This window comes from Chiroxiphia lanceolata, chromosome 22, assembly GCF_009829145.1.
Source record: "Chiroxiphia lanceolata isolate bChiLan1 chromosome 22, bChiLan1.pri, whole genome shotgun sequence".
In the NCBI taxonomy this organism is placed as follows: Eukaryota; Metazoa; Chordata; class Aves; order Passeriformes; family Pipridae; genus Chiroxiphia; species Chiroxiphia lanceolata.
The window spans coordinates 5,562,275-5,589,562 of NC_045658.1; the positions used below are offsets into that span (position 1 = coordinate 5,562,275).

Below are 27,288 nucleotides of genomic sequence, written 5' to 3' on the forward strand. Positions count from 1 at the left end.
CTAAAGGACTCTTCTAAAAAAAAAAAATCACATTAAAACAAACTTTCTTTTCCAGCAGATCCTTCCACAGCTCCTCAAACACAACATCTCTGCCTCCCTCCAACCTCACCAGCTGTGCCACCTGGAGCTTCCAGAAATGTCATATATTGAGCAGCCTGAGCAGCCCCAGCCAGGGATGACATTTCCCACCCCTTCTGCTGCCCCAGCAATCTTGGTTTTCGTTGCACAGATTTATTGTAGGTGAGCAAAACCTGCAGCAGCAGAGAAGGGATCTCTCTGCATTCCCTGCAAACATCCTGGACTCGTTTTGGGGCCTTGTTTCCACCTATTTCTGACACTGTTCCACAAATTCCTCAGCTCAGCTGAATCACTAAAAGCCCAGGAGTCTGTTGGAAGGGAAAAGCTGCATTAAATGGGGGGGGGGGGGTGTCCTTCTTTGGGATTAAGAACATCCCAGGATGTTGCCACCCCTTGGGTCACACCTTGACCCACGAAATGTCACCACCCCTTCACTGTATCAAGCTGAGTTTGTCTGCAAAGCTGCTGGGGGGGGGGGCCTCAATCTGACATTTGCACCAGATTTGTCTGGAAAACATTCCCTGGATGGTCTTTGCCAGCACTTCCAGGCTCCAGGCACAGCTCAGACCTGTGACCCTGGAAACCTGGAGGGAGTGAGCCTTGCCCTGGGCTGTCTTTCATTCCAAGAGGTGCTGCACCTGATCCAAGGTTTCCAGCCTCACTCCAAAGCTTTGCCAGGCTTTGGACAACCAGTCTGATGCCCCCTGGGAGCTGCTGGTTTTGTGGTGCAGCCCAAAGCACGGGTGTCTCTTACTAAAACATAAGAACACGGGAAGGGAGCTCAAAGTGGTGCCCTGGGTTTTTTACCTCTTCCTAACAGCCCCAAAGCACTGGCAGGGAGTTATTCAGCTTCAATAACATCAGGGAAATACTCTGATATCAAGAATTAAAGAGTTCAGGTTGGATTCCCCTCCAGTTCAACATTCAACAACTCCAGTTCCCACGAGAGAGACAACTTAAAATCGCATGGAAAAGGCAGTTTTTCCAGCAAACCCTTGTCTCCTTCCTCCACCACACACAGAATGAAGTCACTGTGTCATTCCCCCCTCTCAATCCTTCATTTACAAAGTCGAGCACCCCCCAATGGACCCCAAAAGTTCATGCTGATTACAAGTGCTACTGTGAAATAAAGGTACAACACGACAAAGCCCCGAATCTCAGGCGAGCACCTGGTGAAGCCCAAATTAAATATCAAAGAGTCCGTGTCAGAGGGACAAAAGCACGTTTTGGGTGACAAATGAACCAGTGTGGACCTGGAGAAGCAGCAGTTTCTGAAAGCAAAGCCGAGGAGGGGCTGGGAAGGGAAAAAGGGCTCTTGGCTTGTTTGAAAGGATGCCACGGTCCCAGGGAGCAGTTTTCGAGGTCAGAGCAGGGTTTTCCTCAGTCCAATCTACACTGCAGGGATGTGGGTCCCATCCTTCCCTTCCCAGGGATGTGGTTCCCATCCTTCCCTTCCCTGCTACGCTCCCATCAACATTCCCATGAAGTCGGATCCGTTCTGGATGGTGACGGGAGCTCCGGCGCTGTTGTCCACGAAGATGGAGGTGTATTGTCCAGCCTGCAGGAGAAAGGGAAACATCTGACACATTCCAGCATAAAAAGGGGGGAAAAACCCCATTTCACCTCCCTCAGCTAAGCCCAGCAGCCTCCTGCCCTCCCCTGGGGGAACAGGATCTGCCCCAACATCAGCCTTGACCGGGAGGGAAGAGATTTTCTGCAGGGAAACTCTTATAGGTTTATTTTAACTCAGTCCTTTCTGCACTGGCATCTTTTGGGGGGACCTGTGCTTCAGCTTCCCTCCTGTGAGATGGGAAATCCAGCTGTCATCTTGGCAATGCCAGGGGAGAGTGGAGAAGGAAAAATATTGGCTCTCATTTCTTAGAGGGAAGGTTATTATGTGAAATGTGGATCTGCCCCACGTTCTCTCCAGTCCCCCCCCAGCTGAGGCATTTCAGTTCATTCACAGCAGGAAAAGGGGCATAAAACTGCTGAGTTTTCCCCCTCTGCTGCTGAGAATTCAGCCTGGCCAGGAAATAATTCCAAAGCCTTCCAAGAGAAGCAGGGCAGTGATTCCCAGGGTGCAAGGACTCACCTGCAGCTGCAGTAACCCGTGGACGTAGATAGTGAAGATCTTGCTGTTGCTTTCCAGCCCAGCAATGACTTCCAAAGACCTAAAAAGAGAAATAAACAGGTTAAAAACCCTTAGGCAACCACAGCAGTTGTATTTGGAATGACAACTGGCTCACAACCTCCCTGGAAATGAGACCAAGGGTACTCAAGAGGTGACCTGCTGGCATTTGGAAGTGTCCAAGGCCAGGCTGGAGCAATTTGGGATAGTGGAAGGTGTCCCTGCCCATGGGGTGGAACAAGATGAGCTTTAAGGTCCCTTCCAACCCAAACCATTCCATGATTCCATGATTCCAGCAGGAATCAGCTACCTTAAAAATAAAACAGAACCTCGTCCTCGCTGTCTGATGGAAACCCTGCAGAGGACCCACACAGGGCTGGGAATTCAACACCCAGCTGGGGGCAGGATTGGGAGCCCCCTTTTCTCTCACCTTCTCAAGGTCCTGTAGTCTCTATCCCCACCCTAAATGCCCTTTAGATTGATCCACACACCAATTGTCCCGGTTTTTTCGACCCCCACAACAGTTTATACTGGTTGTTCTGCAAAGAGCTACAGGCACTCTGCCAACAACAGCTCGTTTATTTGCAGGGTGTGAAAGGCCTGTTTCACCTTAACGACACAGGCAGGCAGCCTGGGTGAGAAAAACATCCCCTGCAGCTGCTTTGGGAGGACATTTGGATCAGGGGGCACATGGAAGCAAAAAAACCCAATCACTGAATAGTTGTGCTTCAGCTCCAGCTGGAGCAGAGCTCCAGGTCACCCCCTCAGGCACTGCTCTTTTCTAACATCGTGCTCTAAGAGCCATCCTGTTCCTTGGGAGATGCAGGACAGCTGCTCCTCCGTTCACAGAATTCCAACCTGGCTCCCCTGGGCAGGATCCAGGGTGGGAGGAGGTTCCTGAGACACCAGCAGGGCCCGTGTGAGCTCAGCCCCAAAGCACCATGCAGAACGGATCCGACTTCATGGGAATGTTGATGGGAGCGTAGCAGGGAAGGGAAGGATGGGAACCACATCCCTGGGAAGGGAAGGATGGGACCCACATCCCTGTAGTGTAGATTGGACTGAGGAAAACCCTGCTCTGACCTCAAAAACTGCTCCCTGGGACCGTGGCATCCTTTCAAACAAGCCAAGAGCCCTTTTTCCCTTCCCAGCCCCTCCTCGGCTTTGCTTTCAGAAACTGCTGCTTCTCCAGGTCCACACTGGTTCATTTGTCATCCAAATGCTTCTTCCCTGCCTCCCCAGGGCTGGCTGAGCTGGTTGTTTTCCCAAGAAAACCAACCCCTTTCCTCCCTTTTTTTTTTTCCATGGAGGGGGTTGCTGATGAAACCTTGCAAGTGCCAACGTGCTGCCTGCAAGGGGATGATGTGAAAGGCAAATGGGGGCAATTTGGCCCAGGGAGAAGGAGCCACTTGGCACCAGCTTGGCTGAGGAGCTCAGGCTGTGTGTCATATCCTGCCAAAAGCCCAACTGGGGTGGGGACTTCCCATCATTAATCTCTTCCACTCCAACTGTCTCCTTCGCCTCCCGAGTTTCCATCCTCAGCCCAAAGCCCTGGGGGCTCTCCCAGCTCCCTCCCGGAGTGAGTGTGTGTGCTGACATCCCAGGAAATGTGACTGTGTGTGCTGACATCCCAGGAGATGTGACTGTGTGTGCTGACATCCCAGGAAATTCCACAGGCACGGTGTCCAGGCAGGTTCCCATCCCTCCAGCCAGCTCCTTCCGTGCCATGGGCCAGTCCCACTCCCACCCACCCCACGAGAAAAGGGAATTCTGCTGGTTCTGCTTCACTGCCCAACCAACCCAGAGCCTTGCAGGATCATAAATTGTGGCCCTGGACAGCTGAGGAAAACTCCAAGCCAGACATCAGAGGGTTTTATCTCAGTGATTAACATCTGGGTCAGCTCTGTCTAAGAAAAAGAAGGGTTTGCTGTCCCAGTTCTTTGGAGAAGGCAGCTATAAATTCTTAGATGGCAAGTTAATCTCCAAAGATCCCAATAAACCTGCCTGGGCTGGATGGGACAGAGAGGTTCCCACACCCCAGCTAGAACCAGAACAGCTTTCTAGGAGCTTGCAGCTGAAAAGATCTGCAATGAAGAAGGCACAGGGAAGTTTCCTATTCAGATAATTCTTGTACTTGCATTTCCCAGACTGAGGAAGCAAGACTAGAGTCGTGCTGGGAGCACAGTCTGACAAACCCAGCCTTTAGTAATAACCTAAAAGGACAGCAAAGGAGAGAAAGGTACAGAGAGCAAGGCTTGGAGACAGAAGTGAGTCCCCCAAAAGGAAATATTCCCTCACATCCCAACAGGGAACACCTCTCTATATTCCCAAAGCATGTAGAAAATGATTCTGTGGAACTTGCTCATAGGAAATCCAAGGTCTGGGAGTCCAAGTTTATCCTCTTCTGGATAAACTTGCTAAGATAAGAGGAGGTTGTTGTAGGTGAAAAGGAAAAAGCACCAAAGTTGAAGAGAGGAAAATACTGATGAGTTGAGTCTGCCAGGCAGGGGGAAGGGCAGAGTGGGATCTGCACCCTGCAAAGGCACTTTGGGAGAGCTACTCCTTAAAAAATAAGATTCTGCCCTACTCATACCTCACCAACCCCTGGGATTAAAGGCCTGGGCTGTCCCAAAAATCACTCACTGTCAACACACATCCCAGATTTCAAGATCCAGCTGAGGGTCCACTCGTAGCACGACCTGAAGGAATTCTCACAAGCACCACCAGAAATTAAATGTCTCCCAAATTTTGCAGCTGACTGGGATATAAGGGGAAAAAAAAAAAGATCCCTCCCTTCTTCTACTGAGAGCAGCCAGTCTGACAGTGCCTCATCAAGGGCTGCAATCCTAAAAACTCTTCCCAAGAGCCTCCAAGGCCCAGGAGGTGCCAGTTCCTCCAGTTCCCTCCTTGACTTTCCCTCTTACCCCAGTCACTGAGGGGTGCTCAAAACCAACCAAGTCTTTTCCACAGCCCAGTGAAACCTGGGAGAGGTTTTATTATCCCAAATTTCATGTCCAATTCCCCTGCCAATAAATGCCTGTGGAGAGGGGCCAGTCCCATTTGCAGCTCCCTGACTCCCTGGAGGGCTGAACCAGCCAGTCCAGCAGCACATTGATGGGCTTGGGGGTTTGAAGTTGCACCTCTGGAGTGGTTTTATGGATAAATGGATATATTTCAGTGGTGCTGTTGCTGCTGGCAGAGCTGCAGGCAGGGCAGAACAGCCCTGCACACGTATTTCTGCTCTGGTGACAAGGGCAGAGCCACAGGCTGGGGCCACTCTGTGCAAGCACCATTGCCCTCTGCTGGGGGCTTCTTGGCCCAGGACAGGGGCTCCCCAAGCCCCTCTGTCTCAGCAGAGCTTTCCCAAATCCCCCTGAGCTCACTGACCTTCCCTGGCACTCGGGGAACCTCAGGGCTGCAGCTCAAAGGGTGACAGGAGCACGGAAAAGGAGGAGCCAACACATGTTTCCATAGCCCCGGGGCAGAAGGAGCAACACCCAAGGGTGCCATGGCCTAAAAAAGCTGTTTCTTGAGCAGAGTTTTGCCCCCAGCAGAGGAAAATTCAGCAGCATTATCTAAGCAAGGTCCCCAGGTCAGCTGAGGCCACCAGAAGGCATCAAAAACCTCTATACATGCCCTGCACTTTCTGCCCCGGGACCCATTCCCCTCTGTTTTCCACTTGTTCATTCTCCTCATCACTCCAACATCACGAGTGAGATGCTGGGATCCATGCAGGAGGAGGCTGAAATCCTAAAAATTGAGCTCTGGCCCCAAATTGAAGTGTTTCTGTGGCTCTGTGTGTTAATGATGGTAGCTGAGCACTCAGCACCTGGAGCTGAGTTCCAGCTGAGTTCACTCACAATTCTCTCATTTTAGGCAAATCTCAGATTTTAGGCATATTATATTAGGTAAGAGTAGTAATATTTAGGTAATTAACTAAATTAGTTATTTAACTAATTAACTAAATTAGTCATTGAACTGAAAGGTTAAAAACCAGAATTAAAGGAACACATAAAAACCCGAGGGCCGGCTGGAATCTCTCCCTGCAGAAAAGTTCCACGAGCATTTATCACTTAAAACCCACTGCTGGTGAACCTGATTTCTCCCCCAGTTGGTTGAAACATTGGCCCATGTGAGAAAAATAATTGCCAAGGCCACCCTTGGAGTGACTCACGTGTATCTGTGGCACAGGGACTCGATGCAGATCAACACCCGGACGTTGTCCCTGGCTCGGAGCTGCACTTTGCTCTTCAGCTCACTGTGGTCTGGGGGAAAAACAGAAGCACTTTCAGAACATAACAGGCCACCAGGTGGTAGTTCTGGGCTTCAGAGAGGCACCAGGAGCCTCGTGGTTTCTGCACTGGGTTTGGGGGTGGGGGTTACTGGGTGGGTTCTGGGAGAAGCTGCCAGAAAGTTCCCCCCTGTGTGATGGAGCCAGTGCCAACCAGCTCCAGGGTGGATCCACCACTGGATCAAGGCTGAGCCCATCAGTGATGGTGGTAGAACCTCTGGGATAACAGATTTAAGGGGTGAAAAAGTGCCAACTGCAAGCAAAGAGAGGATGGAGAACACGTGGGAGAAGAGATGCTCCGGGTGCTCCAGAGGAGCAGTGACAAAACACAGTCCAACCTGCCTTCGTGGAGTTCTACATCATCATCATCTCCATCTCTCCCAGAGCCTTTTGTGGGAGCCATGATTCCTGCACATATTTGGTCCCTGAGCTGGTGCTCCCTAAGGAATGTTGGTTGGTGTGGTATGCAGGGAGCAGCCCTGCTGTGGTACCAGCACCCAGCCCTAAGGCATGGCACCAAAGGGACATGGCACCAAAGGGACATGGCACCAAAGGGACATGGCACCAAAGGGACATGGCCAGGCTTCTCCCTGGATGCAGGGGGCTCTCCAGGACTCCTCCCTGCATGGCAGAGGTTCCTGTGGACAGCACTCACCCACGTGGATGTTGGCTGAGAACTGGTAGATGCCCGAGACGGGCGCCGTGAACCGTCCCGTGGCCAAGTTCAGCCCCGTCCCTCGCAGGAAAGCTCCTTTGGCCAGAGGCTGCAAGAGGACAAAAGCAGAGCCTGAATGAGCCCCCAGAACCCTCAACAAAGAACCAGCCAACCTGCAGGAGAAAAAAACCTGGAAAAATGTCCTTGATCCCCCAGAACACACATTCCAGAGGGGCTCTCTCAGCCTCCGGTGCCCACAAAAGGCAAAATTATCAGTGTAAGACACAGAGATGCCCCTTTTCCCACTGCTGAATTCTCCCAACTCAGCTTGACCAGACTGCTTATTCCATCCCTGTTCTTGTCCTTATTCCATCCCTGTGCTGGTCTTTATTCCACCCCTGTTCTTGTCCTTATTTCATCCCTGTGCTGGTCCTTATTCCATCCCTGTGCTGGTCCTTACTGCATCCCTGTTCTTGTCCTTATTCCATCCCTGTTCTGGTCCTTATTCCATCCCTGTTCTGGTCCTAGTGGCCTCCACTGATGTTCTGACACACAAAACCTCCCATTATTGGAGTCAAGAGGTCCCTCTTAGTCCCCAAAACTTCCCAGATGTGGCCAAGCCCTGTCCCCAGGCTTAACTTGGAATCTTCCCCCCTTCGTTTTTGTGACAACAAGGGCAGACAAAACACTCCTGTGGGTCCCCAAAGCTTCTCTGCCCACTTTAGGTCGAAATCAGATGGCTTTGAGACTGTTCAAGAGCAACTCTTGGATTCTCAGAGATTCCATTTTAGTTTCATTTCGTTCCAGGCTTGGCTTCTCCAGGACAGGCAACAGGCAGCTTCTCCTCGTGGCAAGGAGGAGGCCTGGAGTCAAACTCACAGCAGATTATCTGACTCAGACTAAAATAAACCCTGCAAGAGATGTTGATTGTTTGGTTTGGCCTCGTGTGAGCTTGGCTGGGGCTGTGGAGAGGCTGCAGTGGGCCAAGAAAAAGCACATTAGTCAGCCTCTGCTTCCACCACAAGGGCACTCTGGGCACTGGGAACGTGTCCCCCGAGCCCTGAGTGGGGAGATTTGTCCCAGACTGGTTTTATGGGACAGAGGAGCTGCTCAGGTCTGGCTCTGGGAAGGCTCCCCCACACTGCTAAATCCCCAAACCAGCCCCAAACACACGGCTGAGTGACCTCAACATCCAAATCTGACTGTGCCTTCCAACAGGAGATGGCAAAAAGGGGGCCTGAGACACGGGGAACACATGAACAGCAGTGCTGCTACACCACAAAAAGGAGTGGAACAGCTTTGTTACTCCCCTTTCTTGTTCATCACAGCCAGAAAACCCCAGCTCTGCCAGGGCAGGAGGAATAATTTATGTAGTTTTCTCTTTCAGTGCTCTGGTCTGGTCGACAAGGTGCTGATCAAAGGTTGGATTCAACGACCTTGGAGGTCTTTTCCAGCCTAAATGTGATTTAAAATTCTGAATATCTGGGCCTGGTGGTGTTTGTTTGGTTACTCCATGGTAAAGGAGTAGAATGATCAACCTGCTTTTATTCAGCCAACCCCAAGAAAGGCTCACAAAAGAGTTAATTCCTAGTTTTTACCTCTAAGATTTAGCTCCAGTCTTAAATTTCACAGAACTAGAAATGTTTTCTGTGAAAATACATCCACTGCTCACGTGTGTGTACAATGGGAAAACAATAACAATGAACTGCAGGACAATTGCATGTCATGCCATGATCCCTAAGTCTCTGTATTCATCAGTGGGCACTGATTTGTGCCTTTGTGCACATCCAGACACACAAACCCAGCTCTATTTCCTTGCATACGATATTTCCTATTTTCATTTTAAAATATGGAATTTTTGAATCATTTGAGAAATCAGATTATTAGGCTGATTTTGTGTTTTCTTCTGTGCACACACACACACACACAATCAGTAGAACAGCTGAGCTAACAACAAAGAGCCTGGATTGTGTTCTTATGCCATCACTACACCATAATTTTGATAATTCTATTTTTCATTTACCCCACTGAAAGCAGGTCCAAGCCCTGTATGTGCAGAACTGCACAGTTAATTCATTCCTTTCTCGTTCCAGTTATTAGCAGGATCAGCAACATAATTCCAAAACCACTGGCTGAGCATGGAAAGCAATTTTAGGCACCAGCAAATTATAACTGATAAAACATTCCTGTTTCTTCATGCCCTCTGTGGCTTGTTATTCTTCTGCTCACAGAAGTAGACAATGCAGGGTGAGGTTCTCTGGGCAAAATATTCCATTAAACCCTGTGGCAGAGTTCCTGCTGCATTTGCTGCCTCCCAGAGCACACTCATCCAAGCTGCTCCAGGGATTTGTTCCTGAGAAACTCCCTCTTGCACACAGTTCTTCCAGAAAGCAAAATATTTCAGTGTTTCAGACTCTGTACAAAACCAGCTTCTCTTCCTCAGTCATCTCCCATCCCCACACCCCCAGAAAACTGCCAGGAGGAAAACAGGAGCCAAGCTCCAAGAACTGGGATGGGAAGCACCAGCTTTGCTTTTTAGTGGGAAGAAATGTGTGGAATTATCTGCTTTTAAAGAACAGGGATGCCCCAACCTCCTGATCCAGCACTAGAATTCACCTGCCCAAGGCAGGACCTTCAGCTCGACCTCCAGGCACTGGAGACCACGAAAAGCTTCTGGGGCCACTTTAAATGATCTAATTCCAGTAAAACCCCTGGATAAATCCCACTTCCATGGCCTCTCAGAGGCTCCACTGCTTCAATTCTTGCTGTGAAGAGCTCTTGCAAGAGGCAAAGGTGAGAAAAGCTCAGGTGGGAGATACAGGAGGAAAAGGTGGAAGGGAAAGGAGTATCCTGTGTTTCATCCCACACTGCAAGGAAATTGGGAGACCCAGAGGGAGGGAATGTTCTTAGAGGGAATTCAGCTCTGAAGGATGAGATGCTCAAGGTCAGAGTGACTCAGACTGGAATCAGAGGATACAGGGAGAGGCTGCTCTGAGCATCAGCTCTTCCCACTATCTCCAAATGCTTTGGGGAAGCTCCAAATCCAGGAATTAGAGGCAATCCCTGTTATCTCACTGAGAAGTATCAAACCTTTGGCTTCCTCACACTCAACTGAGAGAATGGTGGGAGTGGAATTATCTCCCTCTCCTCCTTGGACTGTTTCAAGACAATGTTTTCATCCTTGCAGGAGCAGCCACTGCCTCCCTCCCTCCCTCCCTGCTGAATTCCCCTGGCTCAGAGCACAAGCCAAAACCAGACACTTCTTGTCCCAAGCTGCAGTGAAAGGTTGGCATCCAGAGCCCTGCCAGCCTCCCACACCAGAGCAATTAGAAGGGAGCTGGGCACAGGATCCCAAAGCTTGGGAAGGAGCAGCCCACACACCCATTGCTGAGATGTCTTTATTCACATTTTCCCCCCCTAATTAATGAGGCAGTAGATCTCTCTGGCCCTGCCCACACCTCGAGTGCAATCCTGCCCCTGTGCCAGCACCCACAGCGCTGTCAAACCAAGCTTCCACAAGTGTGTTTGGGAAAGAGCCAGGAAAGCACCCTGTTTGGAGCAAAAACCACTGCCTCCAGTCCTGCAGCTGGGGGAAGTCCAGCAGAAAACTGCTCCAGAAGGGACAGGATTCTCCAGAAACAGGACTCAGAGCAGCTGGGAAGAAAGTCAGCACCTCACTGCACAGGCAGGGTTAGCAAACCCTGCTGATGGTCCCTGTCCATCCTCCTCAAACTCTGCTTCTCACCTCCCAAAGGCAACCACGTCTCTGAAGGCCCTGTGCTCTTAGATTCTAGAATGTCTCCTCAATCATCAAATAACTATTTGTTTTCAGCTCTTACTTTGCCTGACTTTGACACTGCAAATTCAGGTCTTATCTGCAACTGTTAATCCAAGTTTTAATCTCAAATTCAACAGCTGGCTTATAACCATGCTTAGGATGGCCCACAATGGTGTGCTTGTCATTGTAACCTGATTGTAATTAAATTATATGAGTGATAGCTATGAGTCTTCTAAAAAAATGTTATGGAAAGAATTTGAGCATCAGGATTGGCCCAGCTAACAAAATTCTGACTTTTATTTGGGTTCTAAAAACTAAAACCAACGGCTTCTGTCTGCCTCTAACACCTTTCTACCTATGAATGTTACTCTGGAATTAAATGGGGTGGGCACTGAAAAAAAAGGACAGATCATGGAATCATGGAATATGAGTTGGAAGAGACCCACAAGGACCATCAGTCCTGCACAGACACCCCAACAACCCCCCCATGTCCTGAGGTGGTGCTATATCCATGGCATCCAAGCCTGAGGGGGGTTTCTGGGGTGAGCCTTTCCCCACAGAGCCAGCCCTGGAGCTGCTCCACACCCAGGGTGGGATTCTGGTTCAGCCTCTGACCCCTCCTCACCGACTGGAAATTCTGAAGTTCCACCAGGGTCTTCTTATCCACGGTGACCTGTCCCTTCAGCTTGCAGTGGAAAGCCTCTTCCACACGCCTGTGGGATGAAACCTCCTCCAGGGAGAGCAGGAGTGGAGGCAGCTGGCTGGGATGGGCTGAGACAGCCAGGGCTGCTCGACGCTCGATGGCTTCTGAGGGTGAAAGAGAAGAAAAAGAACAGGAAATCAGAGAATCATAGAATCAACCGGGTTGGAAAAGACCTCTGAGATCATCAAGTCCAACCCTTGATCCCACACCACCGTGGTTCCCAGCCCATGGCACTGATGCCACATCCAGTCTGTCCTTAAACACCTCCAGGGATGGAGAATCCACCCCTTCCCTTCTCTGCAAAGAAATTCTTCCCAATATCCAACCTAACCCTCCCCTGGCACAGCTGAAGCCCGAGCCCTCTTGTCTTGCTGATGGTTGCCTGGGAAAAGAGACCAACCCCCCCCGGCTCCCCCCTCCTGTCAGGGAGTTGTAGGCTTGGTTTCAAGGCCTGGCCTTTGAAGCCACCAGTGAACGTTTGCAGAGCCAGCTGTGGATTTGTCCCAAAGCAGCAGCTCCCAAAAAGCACAGACCTCTCAGAGTCTTTACCTTTTAAGATCTCCTTAAACTCCTGCAGAAGGACTTCCCGGGTCACTTCAGCTCCAGGGGCTCCCGGAGGTCCCTGAGGCCCAGGAGGTCCCGGGGGCCCAACGAGGCCACGCTGAGGGAGCAACCAAAGGAAAACACAGGAATTAGAACCAGGGAATGACAGGGATAGACCAAAAATTCTCTCAGCCACGAGGCCCCCTCCAACACCAGTTCAAACACAGATCCTAAACTCCCTTTCCATCCAGCTGGGAATTCCAGCATTTGGAACTTAACTCATGTGCTTCAGGTGGGAGGATAAACCTTGCTCAGGTGAACACTGACCGGTTCTTCAGGCACAAGGCTGAGTTTGGTGCCTCTGTGTCTTCTCAAACCACCAGAGCATCCTACAAGGCCTTTAAGCTTCTTATCTGAACTGGAATATCCCTCTTGCCACACCCGACATTATTAATTGCTCATTATTAATTGCTCAGACATAACGATCACACCTGGGGGGTTTGCTGGCACAGCAGAGCTCTCAGAAAAAAATAGAGCGGTTCAAACACCTCTAAAGCTCAGCTATAAACACCTCAGAGCTTTAAACTGACAGGACAAGAGTGTCATCAAGGCTATTTTTGAGGCACGTTGTTCCTGTTTCCTCAGGGACCTGCCTGGAAGCACTGCTGCCTATCAGCTCCCTGAGAAATAAAAGGAAAGCATGAATGCATTCAAAATTGTCTTAGCAGTGGATTAAAAGTGCCCACATGACTAAGAGTCACTCAGATTTGAAATCAGCTCCTTGTCCACACCTTGATTAATGTATATCCTTTGAGATGCTTGAGCTGGTGGAAGGAAAAAAAAAATGGCAGAGGACAATTTTTATTTCTACTGAGCAGAAAAATAAGCAAAAGAAGGCTCAGTCCAAGAACAGCTGCTTGAAACAAAAGCAAGTATGGAATTCCCACATCTTATCTCACGAGGCACTTGTTGGCTCAGACTTCTCCAAAACACTTGGAGGAATTAAACACAAACAAGAGGGAAAGTCAACGTGCCCTGGGGTGAGAAGGTAAAGCTGGAGCACCCAAAACCCCCTGAGAAGGAGCAGCAGGAAGGGAAGGCACAGTGCAGGGCAGCAACAACCCACCAGTTTCTTGTCCTTCCCTTTGCATCTCCTCTTGGAGGTGTTCCCGTCGTCCGGGCGGTGCACGAAGGAGATCCAGGTGCGCCGGGGGTCTGTGATCCGGGGGTCTGCAGAATCCAGGACCTGAAGAGGAACAACAGCAAAGACTGAAACCACTGTCTGGCCACTCCACGGGGTCAGAGAACATGAGCCAGAGTGTGCCCAGGTGGCCAAGAAGGCCAATGGATCCTGGCCTGGATCAGGAACAGTGTGGCCAACAGGTCCAAGGAAGTGATTCTGCCCCTGGACTCAGCGCTGGTGAGGCCACCCCTGGAGTGCTGTGTCCAGTTCTGGGCCCTCAGCTCAGGAAGGACATGGAGGGGCTGGAGCAGGTCCAGAGGAGAGCAACAAGGCTGGGGAAGGGACTGGAGCACAAGTGCTGTGAGGAGAGGCTGAGGGAGCTGGGGCTGTTCAGCCTGGAGAAGAGGAGGCTCAGGGGAGACCTCCTCACTCTCTGCAACTCCCTGACAGGAGGGGGGAGCCAGGGGGGGGTTGGTCTCTTTTCCCAGGCAACCATCAGCAAGACAAGAGGGCTCGGTCTTCAGCTGTGCCAGGGGAGGTTTAGGTTGGATCTTGGGAAGAATTTCTTTGCAGAGAGGGTGCTCAGCCATTGGGATGGGCTGCCCAGGGAAGGGGTGGATTCTCCATCCCTGGAGGTTTTTAAGATGAGCCTGGATGTGGCATCAGTGCCATGGGCTGGGAACCACGGTGGTGTGGGATCAAGGGTTGGACTTGATGATCTCAGAGGTCCCTTCCAAATCAGCTGATTCTATGATTCTATGACCAGACTGCTGCCTAAAGCACATCCCCAGCACAAACATGCACAGAGGGGGTGCTTGAGAAACCAGTACGAGCCAAGAGCTCTGAGAGTCCTTCAGAGACCTTTCTCAAGCTGCTGGGACTCTCCAACCACTCTCATACCACAGCAAACCTGCCCAGATGCCAGAGATTGTTCCCCACCGGCATCTGCCATTTATCAGTTGGCTCAAGGGAGCAATAAAGGGGATTAAAACACACAGAGAGTCTCGAAATGCTGCCTGACTCTCAAATCACAGGCTGCAGAGTGACAAATGTGCACAGAGGAGAAACCACAACTCCCAGTGAAACCCAGAGTCCAAAACACAACTCCCAGTGAAACCCAGAGTCCGTGTCTGACCACAGAAAAGATGTTTATTGGCAAATTTAACTCCCTACATCCCTCAGGTGGACAGAGAACTTCTGCAGAGGAGCTTTGGCACTGCAGTGCCTGGTTTTGGACCCCTGCTGAACCAGCTTGGGGCACAAGGGATGTTATTGAGGGGATGAAGCTCCTACAAGTCTGACAGCAGCTCTGCCACAGCTCAGACACCAAACCCCTGCCCTCAGTGCCCTGAGCAGTGAGAATGACCTTGCAAGGTGCTTCCAGTGCATGTTTGCTCATCACCTGTCCCATTTTTGCTCCCTAAATGCCACTTCTCAGAGAATCAGCTTGACTTTTAATCACATTTCTAGTCCCACTTACAAGAACAGATTCCCTTCCATCGCATAGCAGGAAAATAAAAGCACCCTTTAGAATGTTAGAAGGCAGGTGAGGTTCCAAAAACAGCCACACACCCTCCTGAGAGCAGCAGGGATTGGACAGAGGGTTGCAAATTTTAACTGGGAATAACAGGGCAAGCCCATTTTGAGGGGGAAAAGACCAGAATCTCTGTGTGATCTGCTGTGAAAAACCAGCAGGATGTGAGCAGCTCCCCAGAAATCAGGTGTGAGATGAGCAAGAGCAGTTGTTAAACATCTCAAATTCTGTTAAACAACTCCCTCAGTTCCATAAAATCAAGGACACCCTGAGACATTTCCCCATCTTCACTCTGGTTGAATTAATCAGGGTCATGGTTATCCACACTCCCCACAAATTCGGTCTGTATCAAAACCAAGAGCAAGACAGTTTAGTTCATTATTTCTCTCCCAAAATCAGGCTTGAACAGACTTTTTACTACTGTAACCACATTTCTACTCAGCCACAAACTGTGTTCAGCCAAGGGCTTCTGGTAGGTTGTTGTAGCTAATTTATTATTTGCCCCTTTTAATTACTTGAAGCTTCAATAGCTTTCCGAAATTCCATCACTGGGAAGTGCTGTACATGGAGCAGCCCAGAAATCCCAGGGATTGTGGGATCAGACACCTCACCAAAACAATTGCATCCGCCCACAGGTTGCTTGAGTTTTTGGGAAGCAGGAGAAAAGAGTCAGAGACACTCCAAAGAGAGTCCTTTGGTGCAGGTTTATCCACTGAAACATGTAAACATCAAACCCAGAGGCAAATGTCCCCAAAGTTTACAAAAGTCCTTGGAACAGCACAGGAGGTGCAGTTTATCCTAGAACAGCATGGGATGTATTTATCAGTTTCGTGGAAAATTAATGGGAAAAGTTGGTTCTTTCCTGCCCCACCTCACCTGAAAAACACAGGGGTGCAGCATCACCACCTGCAGAGGACTTTTATTAATATTTCAGTTTATAAAAGGTCATAAAGGCAGGTTAAAATCTTCCTGCAGGTGCCTTTTTGGGGACTGACAGTGTGTGGGGAAGCTGTAGGAAGGAAACAAGCAGGAGGAAACAAGTTATGAACAGAAGCACCTGGCTCGGGCAGGGTGTTCCCTCAGTGCTGTGACAGCAGAGAAAATGGAAATAAAATCCCATCCCTCTGCAGTGGCTTGGTTAAATCACAAATCCTTCCACAAGACACTCGTGGCACATCCCAGAAAAAAAAAATAAATAAAAAACCCCTGAAATATATATATAGAAAAAGAAAAAAAACCAGTGAAAAATAAAAAATCTCGTCCCTCTGCAGTGGGTTGGTTAAATCACAAATCCCTCCACAAGACACTCGTGGCACATCCCAGAAAAAAAAAATAAATAAAAAAAACCCCTGAAGTATATATAAAAAATAAAAAAACAATAAAAAAAATTAAATCCCATCCTTCTGCAGTGGCTTGGTTAAATCACAAATCCCTCCACAAGACACTCGTGGCGCATCCCAGAAAAAAAAAATAAAATAAAAAAACCCCTGAGGTATATATATGAAAAGAAATAAATCAGTAAAAAATAAAATAAAATCCCATCCCTCTGCAGTGGGTTGGTTAAATCACAAATCCCTCCACAAGACACTCGTGGCACTCCCCAGTTTCTCCAGCCCAGGGCTGATTGACAGTTAAAATGAACGTTCCATGCTCGTGGTATTATTATTTAATTACTATGGCATGCAGCAGCAATCCCAGCAATAAGCAGGCAAGCCTCTGTTTTTTTTGGCAGAGGGAGCCTCCAGCAGCCAAGAGAGACCTCGCAGCCAACTCAGGTATCCGAGGGGATGGGGAACAGCCCTGGAATCCCAGAGGGGATTTGTCCCTCCTTGGGATGGTGTTTGCAGGGCAAAGACACCCTGCAGGAGTCAGGAGGAATCCTCGGGGTAAATCCAGGGAAATCTCCTTAAAACAGCACCTCCAAACCCCACAGGAGCCTTGCCAGGGATTGTTAACGACCTTTCAGTCAGGTCTTTAAGCACGACTTAAAGTCTGAACACAATGGCACCTTTCACTCCATTCCAGAGGGTGACACTGGAATTAGCCCAGGCTCTCCCTGATTTCCCTCACAATGAGACAATTTGGGCTGGAATTTGGGTGCTGGATCTCTCTGGCTCCAGCCCCCCCGGGACACTCAAGGTTCAGCCACAGGGAAGAAACCACCGGTCAAAATCCACACTCAAAAAGCAGAGTTTGGATCCTGAGAGGTTCCTGAACTGCATCTGGACTTCCCTGACATTCCAGGATGCCGGGATCCAGTCCAAAAAAACCAACTGGAAGCGGGCAAAAGTCCTTCCAGGGTCTGGGTGGAGAGAAGAACAAAGTCAACGCCACCTGTGAGCAGAGTTTTACACCTAAAACCTGTGTTCTCAGAGTGGGTCAGGACGGAAAGCAAGCATGAGAACTTGTCATTTTGTGAGGGGAAAGCATCCTTTCCACCTGTAATTAGTGTATCCAAGAACAGACTCCAGACCATTCCAGTCCACACTCCGTGCCTGAAGTGACTGCCCTGCAGTTCTGCTCAGTTATCTGGGAATTTGTCCCTCTGGGAGGAAATTGTATTTAAGAATCCTTTGTTTCATTTTAATTTAATTTCCAGGCACAAAATGGACTTGAGTAAGCATTTCCATTTTCTCAGTACACACATTTCTGTGTTGTTCCCCCTGATTTACACCAGCCAGGGCATTGCCTGCTTCATTATGAAAATGAAGAATGAATAATTTATTTCAGTAGTGTGTTTTACTTGGACCAGGACACAGAGTGACAGAGCACTCTTATTTCAGCCTGAAAACCCCCGGTGTCAGCTGCTAATAACTTACAGCTCTGCACACTCCTGCTTATTAATGAGATGTAAAACCAAGGTCCTGACCACTTGTGGTTTTTCAAAGATCTCTCAAGAATTCTCCCCCAGAGCAGAAGGTATCTCAGCCAAATCCAAGAGGGAATTCCTACCGAAATTCCCACCGTGTTCTCTGATTAAAAAAAATCCCACTTCACTCCTCGAGCAACTTCAACCACAAACAGGCTGCAGTGGTCACACCCTTAATGGGTTTAACGACTCTCCTGGAGCAGGTCATTCTGGGTGAGAAAACATCACGTTTCTCATTATTTATTATCATTATTTTCACGTGGGCCACGAGGAACTGTTGTGATTCTGTGTGTTCTTTGTTCAGAAAATTCACAAAACCTCACCTGTAATATTCCAGAGCAAGACACGAACGTCAGACAGAAAACCAAAGAGAGCAACACCTGTTACAGGGAGGTCACAGCCCAGTTTCTCCCCTGGTTTTAGCACTTGTCAGGCCCCAAAATGCTTTTCTCTCTGTTCCACTTGCAGACACACCCTGCAGGCTCAGACTGAAATCTCTGTACAGAGGAGAAACTGGTCCAGGTAATGTCATAGAACCAGCTCCTGCTTTCAACTGGGAGCAAAAGACCCCTAAGAAATAACTCAAGGAGATTTAAGGAGTAAAGCAGGTAGAGCAAGGCCTTGGTGTCTGACAGAGCCAGGATTCCAGCTGGAAGGGACATCCAGGGGTTGCCTAGTTCATATCCATACAAATATCTCCAAGGGGGGGGTCAAGAGGATGGTGCCAAACTCTGTTCAGAGACAGGACGAGGAGCAAAGGGCATAAACTGGAACACAACAAGTTCCACCTCAACAGGAGGCAGAACTGCTTTCCACCAGGGTGGCAGAGCCTGGAACAGCTCTGGAACAGCCTGGAACAGCCCTGGAACAGCTCTGGAACAGCTTTGGAACAGTCAGGGAGGGCTTGGAGTCTCCCTCTCTGGGGACATTCCAAACCCACCTGAACACATCATGTGTCCCTGCCTGGGTTGGGCTGGATGAGCTCCAGAGGTCCCTTCCAAGCCAAACCACTCTGGGATTCTGGGATCCAACCCCCCCTCCCTGCTCTAAAGCCCCATGTGCAGGCAGGGGAAGGCAAATCTGGCAAGTGGCAGCTGCAGGTGCTCCACCAAACCCAGTCCCAGGGAGAAGATCCAGGAGATCCAAACCTCTGCATCCATCCCTCATGTTCTGCTCTCTCTCTCTCTTTCTCTCAGTCCATCTGTGTCAGAGAAGAAAACCCTCATGTGCTTGGCAAGCACATCACACTGTCAGCAGCTCAAAGATAAGACTGCAGAAAACCTATTTTAAAAAAAAACAAAATAAAAAATAAAAACCCAACAGACTCACTATTTCCACGGAAATATCGGGTTTATCAGATTTGAGGCTTCTGCTTCCCTGTTTTAGTAGAGGTTTCACCACATGACTCATGGACTGTGAATGTTAAAGGGGAGCTTTCTCCACTCCTGTTTTAAAAGAATTCCCAAGAGAGTTTTGTCCCAAACTGTTTGGCTTAATTAGAAGGAAAACACATCTACCTTTTCAACAGTAGGAATAAAAATCACTGCTCCCAGCTCATAATTCATTCCCTGCTCTGATAAACCTACCAGTTGGCCACAGAGTCTTCCAAGGTAAACACAGCCTTAATTTTTACTGCTCAAGGCCACAAAAATTCCATCTTTCCTGTTATGTGCTGCAGAGGATTAAATGGGACACTGCTGCTGCTTCATTTTCCTGTGCAGGGCATCCCCTCATGAAACAAAAGTGCTCTCAGAGGTACCTTCAAGGCTCTAAAAGGTCTGTTTTCCACAGAGAACAACCTCACATTAGGTAAGGACACCTTAACTATTATTTTACTTCTTCCCTTAGTGAATATAAATGGTGATGATTTGGTGTAAAAAGCAACTTTTACCCCAGAAATGGTGGCAATTTTTAAGCATTTACAGCTCGTGTAAAACCCTCCCTGAGCCTGGGCAGGTGCTACATAAACATAAAATACAAAAATACACTGTTTAAAAGCAACACTTAAACATCCTGGATTTCAACTCAGAACAGACTCCAAGGAGAAAAGTTCAAACCCTCTGTAAAAATTTGGGGAGTGATTGACATCAAAGGTTTGGGTTGTCCCATCCTTCCTGAACAGAACCTGCCCGAGCTGAACTCGTCCTGCAGCCAAACCTTTGCCATGGATATTTTAAAGCAAAGCATTTCAACACACAAACTTGCAGCTTCCAAACAATGTCTGCTTTAATGAATGCCCACGAGCCTCTGTGTGGGTTTTTTTTCCCCAGTGGATGTGTGACTGCATCAGAATTAACCAGGACCAGTTCCTGCTTGTTTTTTGCAATCGGGATGGATCCTGCTCGTGGTCCAATCCACTTCACATCAAGGCAAATTAACTCCAGAATAAATAGCTGCACCAGGTCTGTCCGTGGCCCCTCTGCAAGGGCAGAGAGTGAAGCAGTTGTGGGGAGAGCACAAGTGATGGATTAAAAGCACCTCAGGAATTCAGCCTGTGCAGAACCTGTGCTGGCAGAGCCCTGCGACACACACACGCACAAAGAGGAGCTGCAGGAAGGCAGCTCACGGCCCCCCAGGACAATTCTGAGGGCACAGCCAGCTTTTATATGCAGGACTATTCCCCAGACCTGCCCAACCTTAACCAATTACTCTCACAACAGCCCGGAGTGGGATATTTGGGATGTCAGCCCAATTGTTCCCCCTCGGCCATGCCCCAGTTGCTGGCAGGTCTGTTCCCCCATTGCTATAGTGACTGCCAGCCCTAATGCTGCTGATCAAAGTCGTGCTGGAGAGGTCACTCTGTCCTGACAAGGGACATTTTTGTGTGAGCAGGGGAGGGGGAGAGAGCCTGTGGCATAGGGGAGACTCCCTTCCTGCTCACTCTTCCAGTCTCCCTTCCACTTCATCCTGCTCCTAAAACCTGCTCTTAATTCTTTGAGCCCCTCTGCTATTCCCAAGCATTCTTCCCGAGCATTCTATGCAAATATTCATCCTAAAGGATTCTGGGGGCTCTGAGCAACTGAGTGGAAGTTTTCTGGGTGATTCTCCCAAACATTTAACATTTAACCCTGCCAAATTCACTCACCAGCTACAGCCACAGAGGTACCACACACACACACACACAGGGGCTTCACTTCCCATTTATACACAACTAAAAACCATCCTGAACCCTTTCCTAGAGCCTCAACCACCCTAAACACATCACCTGACCACACCCAAAACCCTCTCAACTCTGATTTTTGGCCACATTCTCCTGCACACAGAAAGCTCTGGCACTCTGAGATGTTTATAACGTTGTATTTGCTAAAGAAGGCTTTGAAATAACATTTCAGAGAGTTAAGACTGTGCCTGCAAGAGGCATATTAAAATCCCAGCATCATTCCTGTGATAGCCCAACTTGCTTTAATTTTAAGTTGTTCATGACACTGTTCACACATCAGAACTTTAAAATATCTTTACCCTTAATCAGCTACAAGGGGACTGGAACTTCAGCCCTGTGTGTTCCAAAGCAACCATAAATTGGAGTATTCCAGCGTTTGCTCCAGTAAAGCCAGAAAATCAGTCATGCAAAGGCAAAAGAGGGAACATTTCTCTCCTTAAAATCAAGCAGCAATTTAGCAAGATTGCCTGAAATCACTGGAAAAAGGAAGCAGCACCACTCTGCTGGCAGGAATAAGCTCTGCCAGGACACAAACACCCACCTTGGGATGCCCGTGCAGCTCCTCACTGTTGGACAGGGTGGTGTTGAAGGGCTCTGTGTACTGATTGGGCTCTTTCTTCACCTTCCTCTCTCTCTTTGCTGCTGAAACCCTGAAGAGGCAAAACTGCTGACACAGTAAAGTTGCCACAAACACCCAGGTGCACCCCTTCATTTTGGAAAGGGAGGGAGGGGCCAAGTCCGAGCACCAAAAAAAAAAACAAACTTCACCACCAATAAAGGAACAGAGTCCTCTCTCCAAAAATAAAAACTAACAGGGTCAGAAGTGCTAAAGAAGATCCTCTGGGCTGTGCACTGCCAGATGGGCAGCGAGATGGATGTGCTGGTTGCTGAGAGGTCTCTGCTCAAGCAGGACACATGGAAATGGTACAGATCAACTTGTTTAAAATCTGGATTCACTCGGAGAAGGAGGTAAGTCCATTCAGCCTCTGGGAGCTTTACATAAATACAAGAGGCCCTGAAAAGTCCTGCCACCCACCTTGAAGTGTTGCTCTCCCCTCTACCCCCCTCAAATAAGTCTTCAGACTCGTTTTAAATGCACTCAACTATGAGAAGTCAAACTGCTCTGGGCAACGGTTGCTCAGGCCAGAGCTGACAACACGAACTCATCAGGGGGGCTCTGGTTGTTCCTCTTCACCAGGAGGGTTCACTTGCTGTCATTTGAAGCCTCCTGTTGGGTTCAGAGCAGGTTTGGATGCGTTCCATCCGTTCCCTCTGGGCTGATCCTTCCCCCTTTCCTCAGTGACAAGTCCTCATCCTTCCCTTCCAGGATGCTGGGGAACTGTAATCCGAGGTTGCTACAGGCAGTGCTCCTCTGGAGGGGCTGGAAGCATCACAGCCTTGTCGGGGGATGAGAGAGACTTCTCACACCATTAAACTTAAAACGAGGAGAAACAAAGGATCTGAGGGCGTCCCCAGCTCCACCGGGAACAGGGAGAGTTTTCCCAAGTGTGGTTTGTCCCCCTCTCTAGCTGAGGGAGCTTTCCCTTTTCTCCGAGGATGAGCAGCAGCTGTCAGGGTGCAGAACCTGGTGGCTGTTGCATCCTCATCTCCCCTCACACCGGGCAGGATTTCAGGTACCTCTCAGGGTCTGATTTCTCCCGCTGCTCCTTTCCCCGGCTGCACGTTGGCAAAACCCTCCTCAGCTCCTGCCTTACCTCGGCAGAGAAGTCCTTCTTTCCCGAAGGGGTTTCCATCAACTTCAAGAAAAGCAAAAGAAAAAAGAAAAGACAAGGGGAAAAAAAAAAAAAGAAAAGAGGAGGGATCACATTCTAATGAGCTGTCAAGCCTATTCTCTTCACATTCCTATTAGACTCCCTGATAAGTGGAGCTGGCCCGTGTGCCAGGCAGATTTAAATCAGTGCCCATTCCCTGCTCCCTCCCCTCAGCCCTGCTCTGTCCCTCCCCTTCATTATCTCGGAGAAATCACCATTTTTCTGGGAAGTTTGTAAAGCTGCACGGGGGGAACGGGTGGTAGAGCTAAAAAATATGTGGCTTGGAATAAGCACTCGGCATCACACACGAGGATAATCAGAATCCTGCCTGATTTCCCAGGCTCTTCCCTATTTTCCTGCAGTTCCCATTGGGGGGGGGGGGGGCTGATTTCTTTACAGGGTGGGCTGTTGGTTAAAAATCCCAGAAACCCAAAGGTTCCCTGTGTCCTACCAGCACTTCAGGAGGGGATCTTGATGTACTTGGACACTGCAAATCTCTACCAGTTCCCCACCACCCAGAACAAATATTCCTGTTCTTCCCACAAAGATTTTTCAGCTGCAAAGATTTCCCTGAGGCTGCGTCGTGAGAAAGTCCAGGAATGCTAAAAAATTGAAGATCACATGGTTTGAAGTCCTTTATGCAGCCAGAAAATGAGAGATTTGCTTTATTTTGGCAATTCCTTCACCAGAACTTCTGTGATCCAACTGTCAGCACAGATCTTCCTTGGATTTTGCAGCCAGGGTGGATCAGGAGCAAAGCTCAGGGAAACTGAGGCACAAACACATTTGTTTGAGCTGCTTTATTTTGGGAATTCCTTCACCAGAACTTCTGTGATCCAACTGTCAGCACGGATCTTCCTTGGGTGGATCAGAGCTCAGGGAAACTGAGGCACAAACAACCTGAGCTGCAAAAAAAATCGAGAGGTGGAATAAAGACTGGTGGATCAGAAGCAAAGTTCTGTTAATATGGTTTGAGGAAACTGAGGCACAAACAACCTGAGCTGCAAAAAAAATCAAGAGGTGGAATAAAGATTGGTGGATCAGAAGCAAAGTTCTATTAATATGGCTCGGGGAAACTGAGGCACAAACCACCTGAGCTGCAAAAATCGACAAGCAGAACACGGATTTTTAAATTTTTTACAGCATCTTCGGGGAGAAATGGAGTTTAGGAAAGAGAACAAAGTAAGAAGGGCACTTACCCAGCAGCTCAAGAGTTAACAGCACATCACCCCTCCCCCAGCCAGCTCACATTCCATCAAAACTACGTGGCAGACTTTATTTGTTAATAATATTTAACTTTCTTTGGCGCCTTCTCATACTTAAGCCTCTTTTTTTTTTCAGGTTAGTTGTAGACAAGCCATGAATTTGTAAAAGTGCACTTGATGACACATTAATAGGACAATCTGTCATAGCCCAGCTAAACAGCCTGACAGCTCCACACACCACGGCGGGCAGGGACAGCCAGGGCTGGGCTGGGCTTGGCTGGGCTGGGCTTGGCTGGGCTCTGCCTAAAGCCTCTTCCCTAGCCTGGCAGCAGCTCCTGGGACTGGGGGGAAATCAATCCCAGCTAATCCAAGGAGAAGGTGTTGCTGGTTTGGGCTGTAAACTTGGGACAGTGGTGGGACAGTGACAGGGTGGCACCCAGAGAGATATCTCTGGGCAGCCAGGAGGGTTTGGGGACGTTGGGGACATTGCAGTGACATCATAGTGGCACCTGCAGGGAGCCCCAGGGGACCCACACAGAGCTCTGAGAAGGTGCTGACACAGGGACAGTGACATGGTGGCACCTGGAGAGGTACCTCTGGGCAGCCAGGAGGCTCTGAGGGTCTTGGGGACATGGCAGTGACATCGTGGTGACACCCACAGGGAGCCCTGGGGGACCCACACAGTGCTCTGAGAAGGTGGTGACATAGGGACAGTGATGGGACAGTGACATGGTGGCACCTGGAGAGGTATCTCTGGGCAGCCAGGAGGGTCTGAGGGTCTCAGGGACATTGGTGACATCGTGGTGACACCCACAGGGAGTCCAGGGGACCCACACAGTGCTCTGAGAAGGTGGTGACATGGGGACAGTGATGGGACAGTGACATGGTGGCACCTGGAGAGGTATCTCTGGGCAGCCAGGAGGTTCTGAGGGTCTCAGGGACATTGGTGACATCGTGGTGACACCCACAGGGACCCTCAGCAGAGCCACACAGAGCCCTGGGGACGTGGTGACAATGTGACAGTGACATGACAGCGACCTGGTGGCAGCCAGGAGGGTCTGGGGACACTGGGGACATCGTGGTGACATCACAGGGACACCCACAGGGAGTCCTGTCTGAGCTCCATAGAGCCCTGAGAACATGGTGACACGGGGACAGTGATGGGGCTGTGCCATGGTGGCACGTCCAGGTGCAGCCAGGAGGGTCTGGGGGTCTTAGGGACCGTGTTATAAACTTCCCAAAACATCCTTTTCCCTCCTTTGGGCTCAAACAAGTGCCAGCACAGCTGGTGCCTCCCCTGCAATCCCAAATTTCCAGCTGCCCACCTTGGAGTTCCCATCCCAGCTGCAGCAGTTCCCAGGTCTCGCCGCTGCATCCGCAACGTCCAACCCCTGTTGGCAGGAAAAAGAAAAATAAAGGGAAATCAAGGATATAAAGTCTGAGGTGGCACTTTCACAGCACAGCAGCTCAAAGATCTTGGAATAATGGGAAGGAACCCTCCAGCTCCCTGACAGGAGGTTGTAGCCAGGTGGGATCGGGCCCTTCTCCCAGGTGACAAGTGATGGGGATGAGAGGAAATGGCCTCAGGGGAGGTTCAGATGGATATCAGGGAAATGTTTTTCATGGAAAAGGGTTGTCAAGCTTTGGAATGGGAATCAAGAACCTCATGGATGTGGCCTGTGGGGACGTGGATTAGTGGTGACCACGGTGGTGCTGCTGGACTTGATGGTCTTAAAGGTCTTTTCCAACCTTACTGATTCCATGGAAGGCAAACAGTTTCTCCCTGGAGCTCAGCACCACTGAGGCACTTCCAGGGATGGCTGAGAACAGAACAACATCAATCCTGCGTGAGGAAAGTTTGGAAGCAGGGAAAACGTTGTAAGAAGCCACGTTAAGGATTCCAAACTGTGCAAGAACCCAAAGAGAGTGTTTGCAAACCCTCTAAGTGTGAACAGAGCCAGGGAGGGAACCGAAGAGTCGGGCAAGGAACTTGTGATCCCATCTTTCAATCTCCCCTTCCGTGATTTTACTCCAGACAGGCCTCACCTGACTGTGCCAGGAATAATATCCAAAGGGCAAAAGGGCAAAAGCTGGGATTCCCCCACTTGCCTGTTGTGGATATATGGAACAACTCCTAAGCCTTGGCACAGAGATGGGGATTTTTGAAGCCAGTACAGTGGCTGACACCCCCCACCCCCCCCATTCCTGCTTCATCCCAGATAAAGGGCTGGAACAGGGAAGGAATCCTGCCCTGGAAGGGTTGGGAGGTCCTGGCACGGGTTGCCCAGAGAAGCTGTGGCTGCCCCATCCCTGCAAGTGTCCAAGACCAGGTTGGAGCAACCTGGGATAGTGGAAGGTGTCCCTGGGTGGAACTGGATGATCTTTAAGGTCCTTCCCACCCAAACCATTGTGGGATTCTGGGACAATCCAACATAAACTCAGGCTGTTGGTTGATGTACACAGGCCCCAAGGCTGCCAGAGCTCCAGGAGGCTTTGGACAACACCCTCAGGGACAGGGTGGGATTGTTGGGGTGTCCTGGGCAGGGCCAGGGGTTGAACTCATGATCCTTATGGGTCCCTTCCAGCTCAGGATATTCCATGATTCCTGAAGCTGTTTGAACAAACCTGAACACACCAACGAACAAAAGAGCAGCTTTGGGAAGACTCACCCGGGGTTTATGGTCGCTCCGGTGGGAGCTGCAGTGCCCGCATCCCACATTCCAGAGCCTCTCCATGCCCGCATTCCCGGCCCGCTGGATCCCGACCCGCGCGGGATCGCTTCGCCATCTGCTGGCAAATCCATGGAAACGCCGACACACCTGGGAAAACCGCAAAAAAAAAAAACCCCCACTCGCTGCTCCTCCAAAGGTTTCTCTCGGAGTGACCAGGTGGGAAATAACCCGTTGGGGCAAAGCTTTTCCCGCTGGTAAAAGTTCCCAATAAACCCTCATGAACTGTCCCCTTCCTTGCCCAGAAAACCTTTTCAATGACATGCTTTTCCTTCTCCAGAGATTCTCTTTTGTACAATTTTTCCACTGAAAACACGATTTTCCTGCTTTCCTTTTGCAAAGGAAGGATCAGCTTGTTCACTGTTTGCCTCTTCGAGTCACAAAATAAACCACTAACAGCCCAAAATTATTCAGAGACAGTCAAAAAACACCTTGAGAAGCACAAGGCTTAAGGGAATAATTGTAATTACAACTTTTGAAATAGTTGTTGTTTTCTCATCCAGTTTCCTCCCAGTGATTCCTTTCCCAAAAAGAGTCCCACAGAAAGCCTCTGTTTTCTCATGAATGTTTATTATGAACAAACATTACAATGCAGTCATTCCCACTCCTCAGTACATGCTCGTAGCAAGGGAACACTTCCATGACCTGGAAATCTCAGGG

General features: G+C 49.5%; 1 protein-coding gene across 2 annotated transcripts; it reads right to left on the reverse strand.

Moving 5' to 3' along the window:
* Nucleotides 1-1,283: 1,283 nt before the first annotated feature.
* C1QTNF12 (C1q and TNF related 12) lies at nucleotides 1,284-27,133 on the reverse strand. 2 transcript variants are annotated; one of them, XM_032709110.1, is made up of 10 exons: nucleotides 26,569-27,133; nucleotides 25,225-25,290; nucleotides 21,464-23,599; nucleotides 13,303-13,422; nucleotides 12,183-12,294; nucleotides 11,556-11,737; nucleotides 7,153-7,261; nucleotides 6,381-6,471; nucleotides 2,171-2,249; nucleotides 1,284-1,636 (listed from the first exon to the last, which is right to left on the reverse strand). In XM_032709110.1, exons 3-10 carry the CDS (start codon nucleotides 21,632-21,634, stop codon nucleotides 1,538-1,540), a joined length of 963 nt encoding a protein of 320 aa, XP_032565001.1. In that variant the 5' UTR covers nucleotides 21,635-23,599; nucleotides 25,225-25,290; nucleotides 26,569-27,133; the 3' UTR covers nucleotides 1,284-1,537. The 2 variants fall into 2 exon arrangements, with proteins under 2 accessions (XP_032565001.1, XP_032565002.1); XM_032709111.1 differs by lacking the exons at nucleotides 25,225-25,290; nucleotides 26,569-27,133 and adding an exon at nucleotides 23,787-24,038 and having other exon boundaries at nucleotides 21,464-23,690.
* Nucleotides 27,134-27,288: the final 155 nt, after the last annotated feature.

What these genes read in the sequence shown, in the direction of transcription:
- C1QTNF12 (XM_032709110.1), bottom strand. Translation starts at nt 21,634, where the DNA reads ATGAAGGGGTGCACCTGGGTGTTTGTGGCAACTTTACTGTGTCAGCAG. An exon ending in AAGGGAAGGACAAGAAACTG is followed by an intron (nt 12,295 to 13,302) that starts GTGGGTTGTTGC and finishes TTGCTCCCTCAG; the next exon opens with CGTGGCCTCGTTGGGCCCCC. An exon ending in CTCAGCCAACATCCACGTGG is followed by an intron (nt 6,472 to 7,152) that starts GTGAGTGCTGTC and finishes TTTTTCCCCCAG; the next exon opens with ACCACAGTGAGCTGAAGAGC.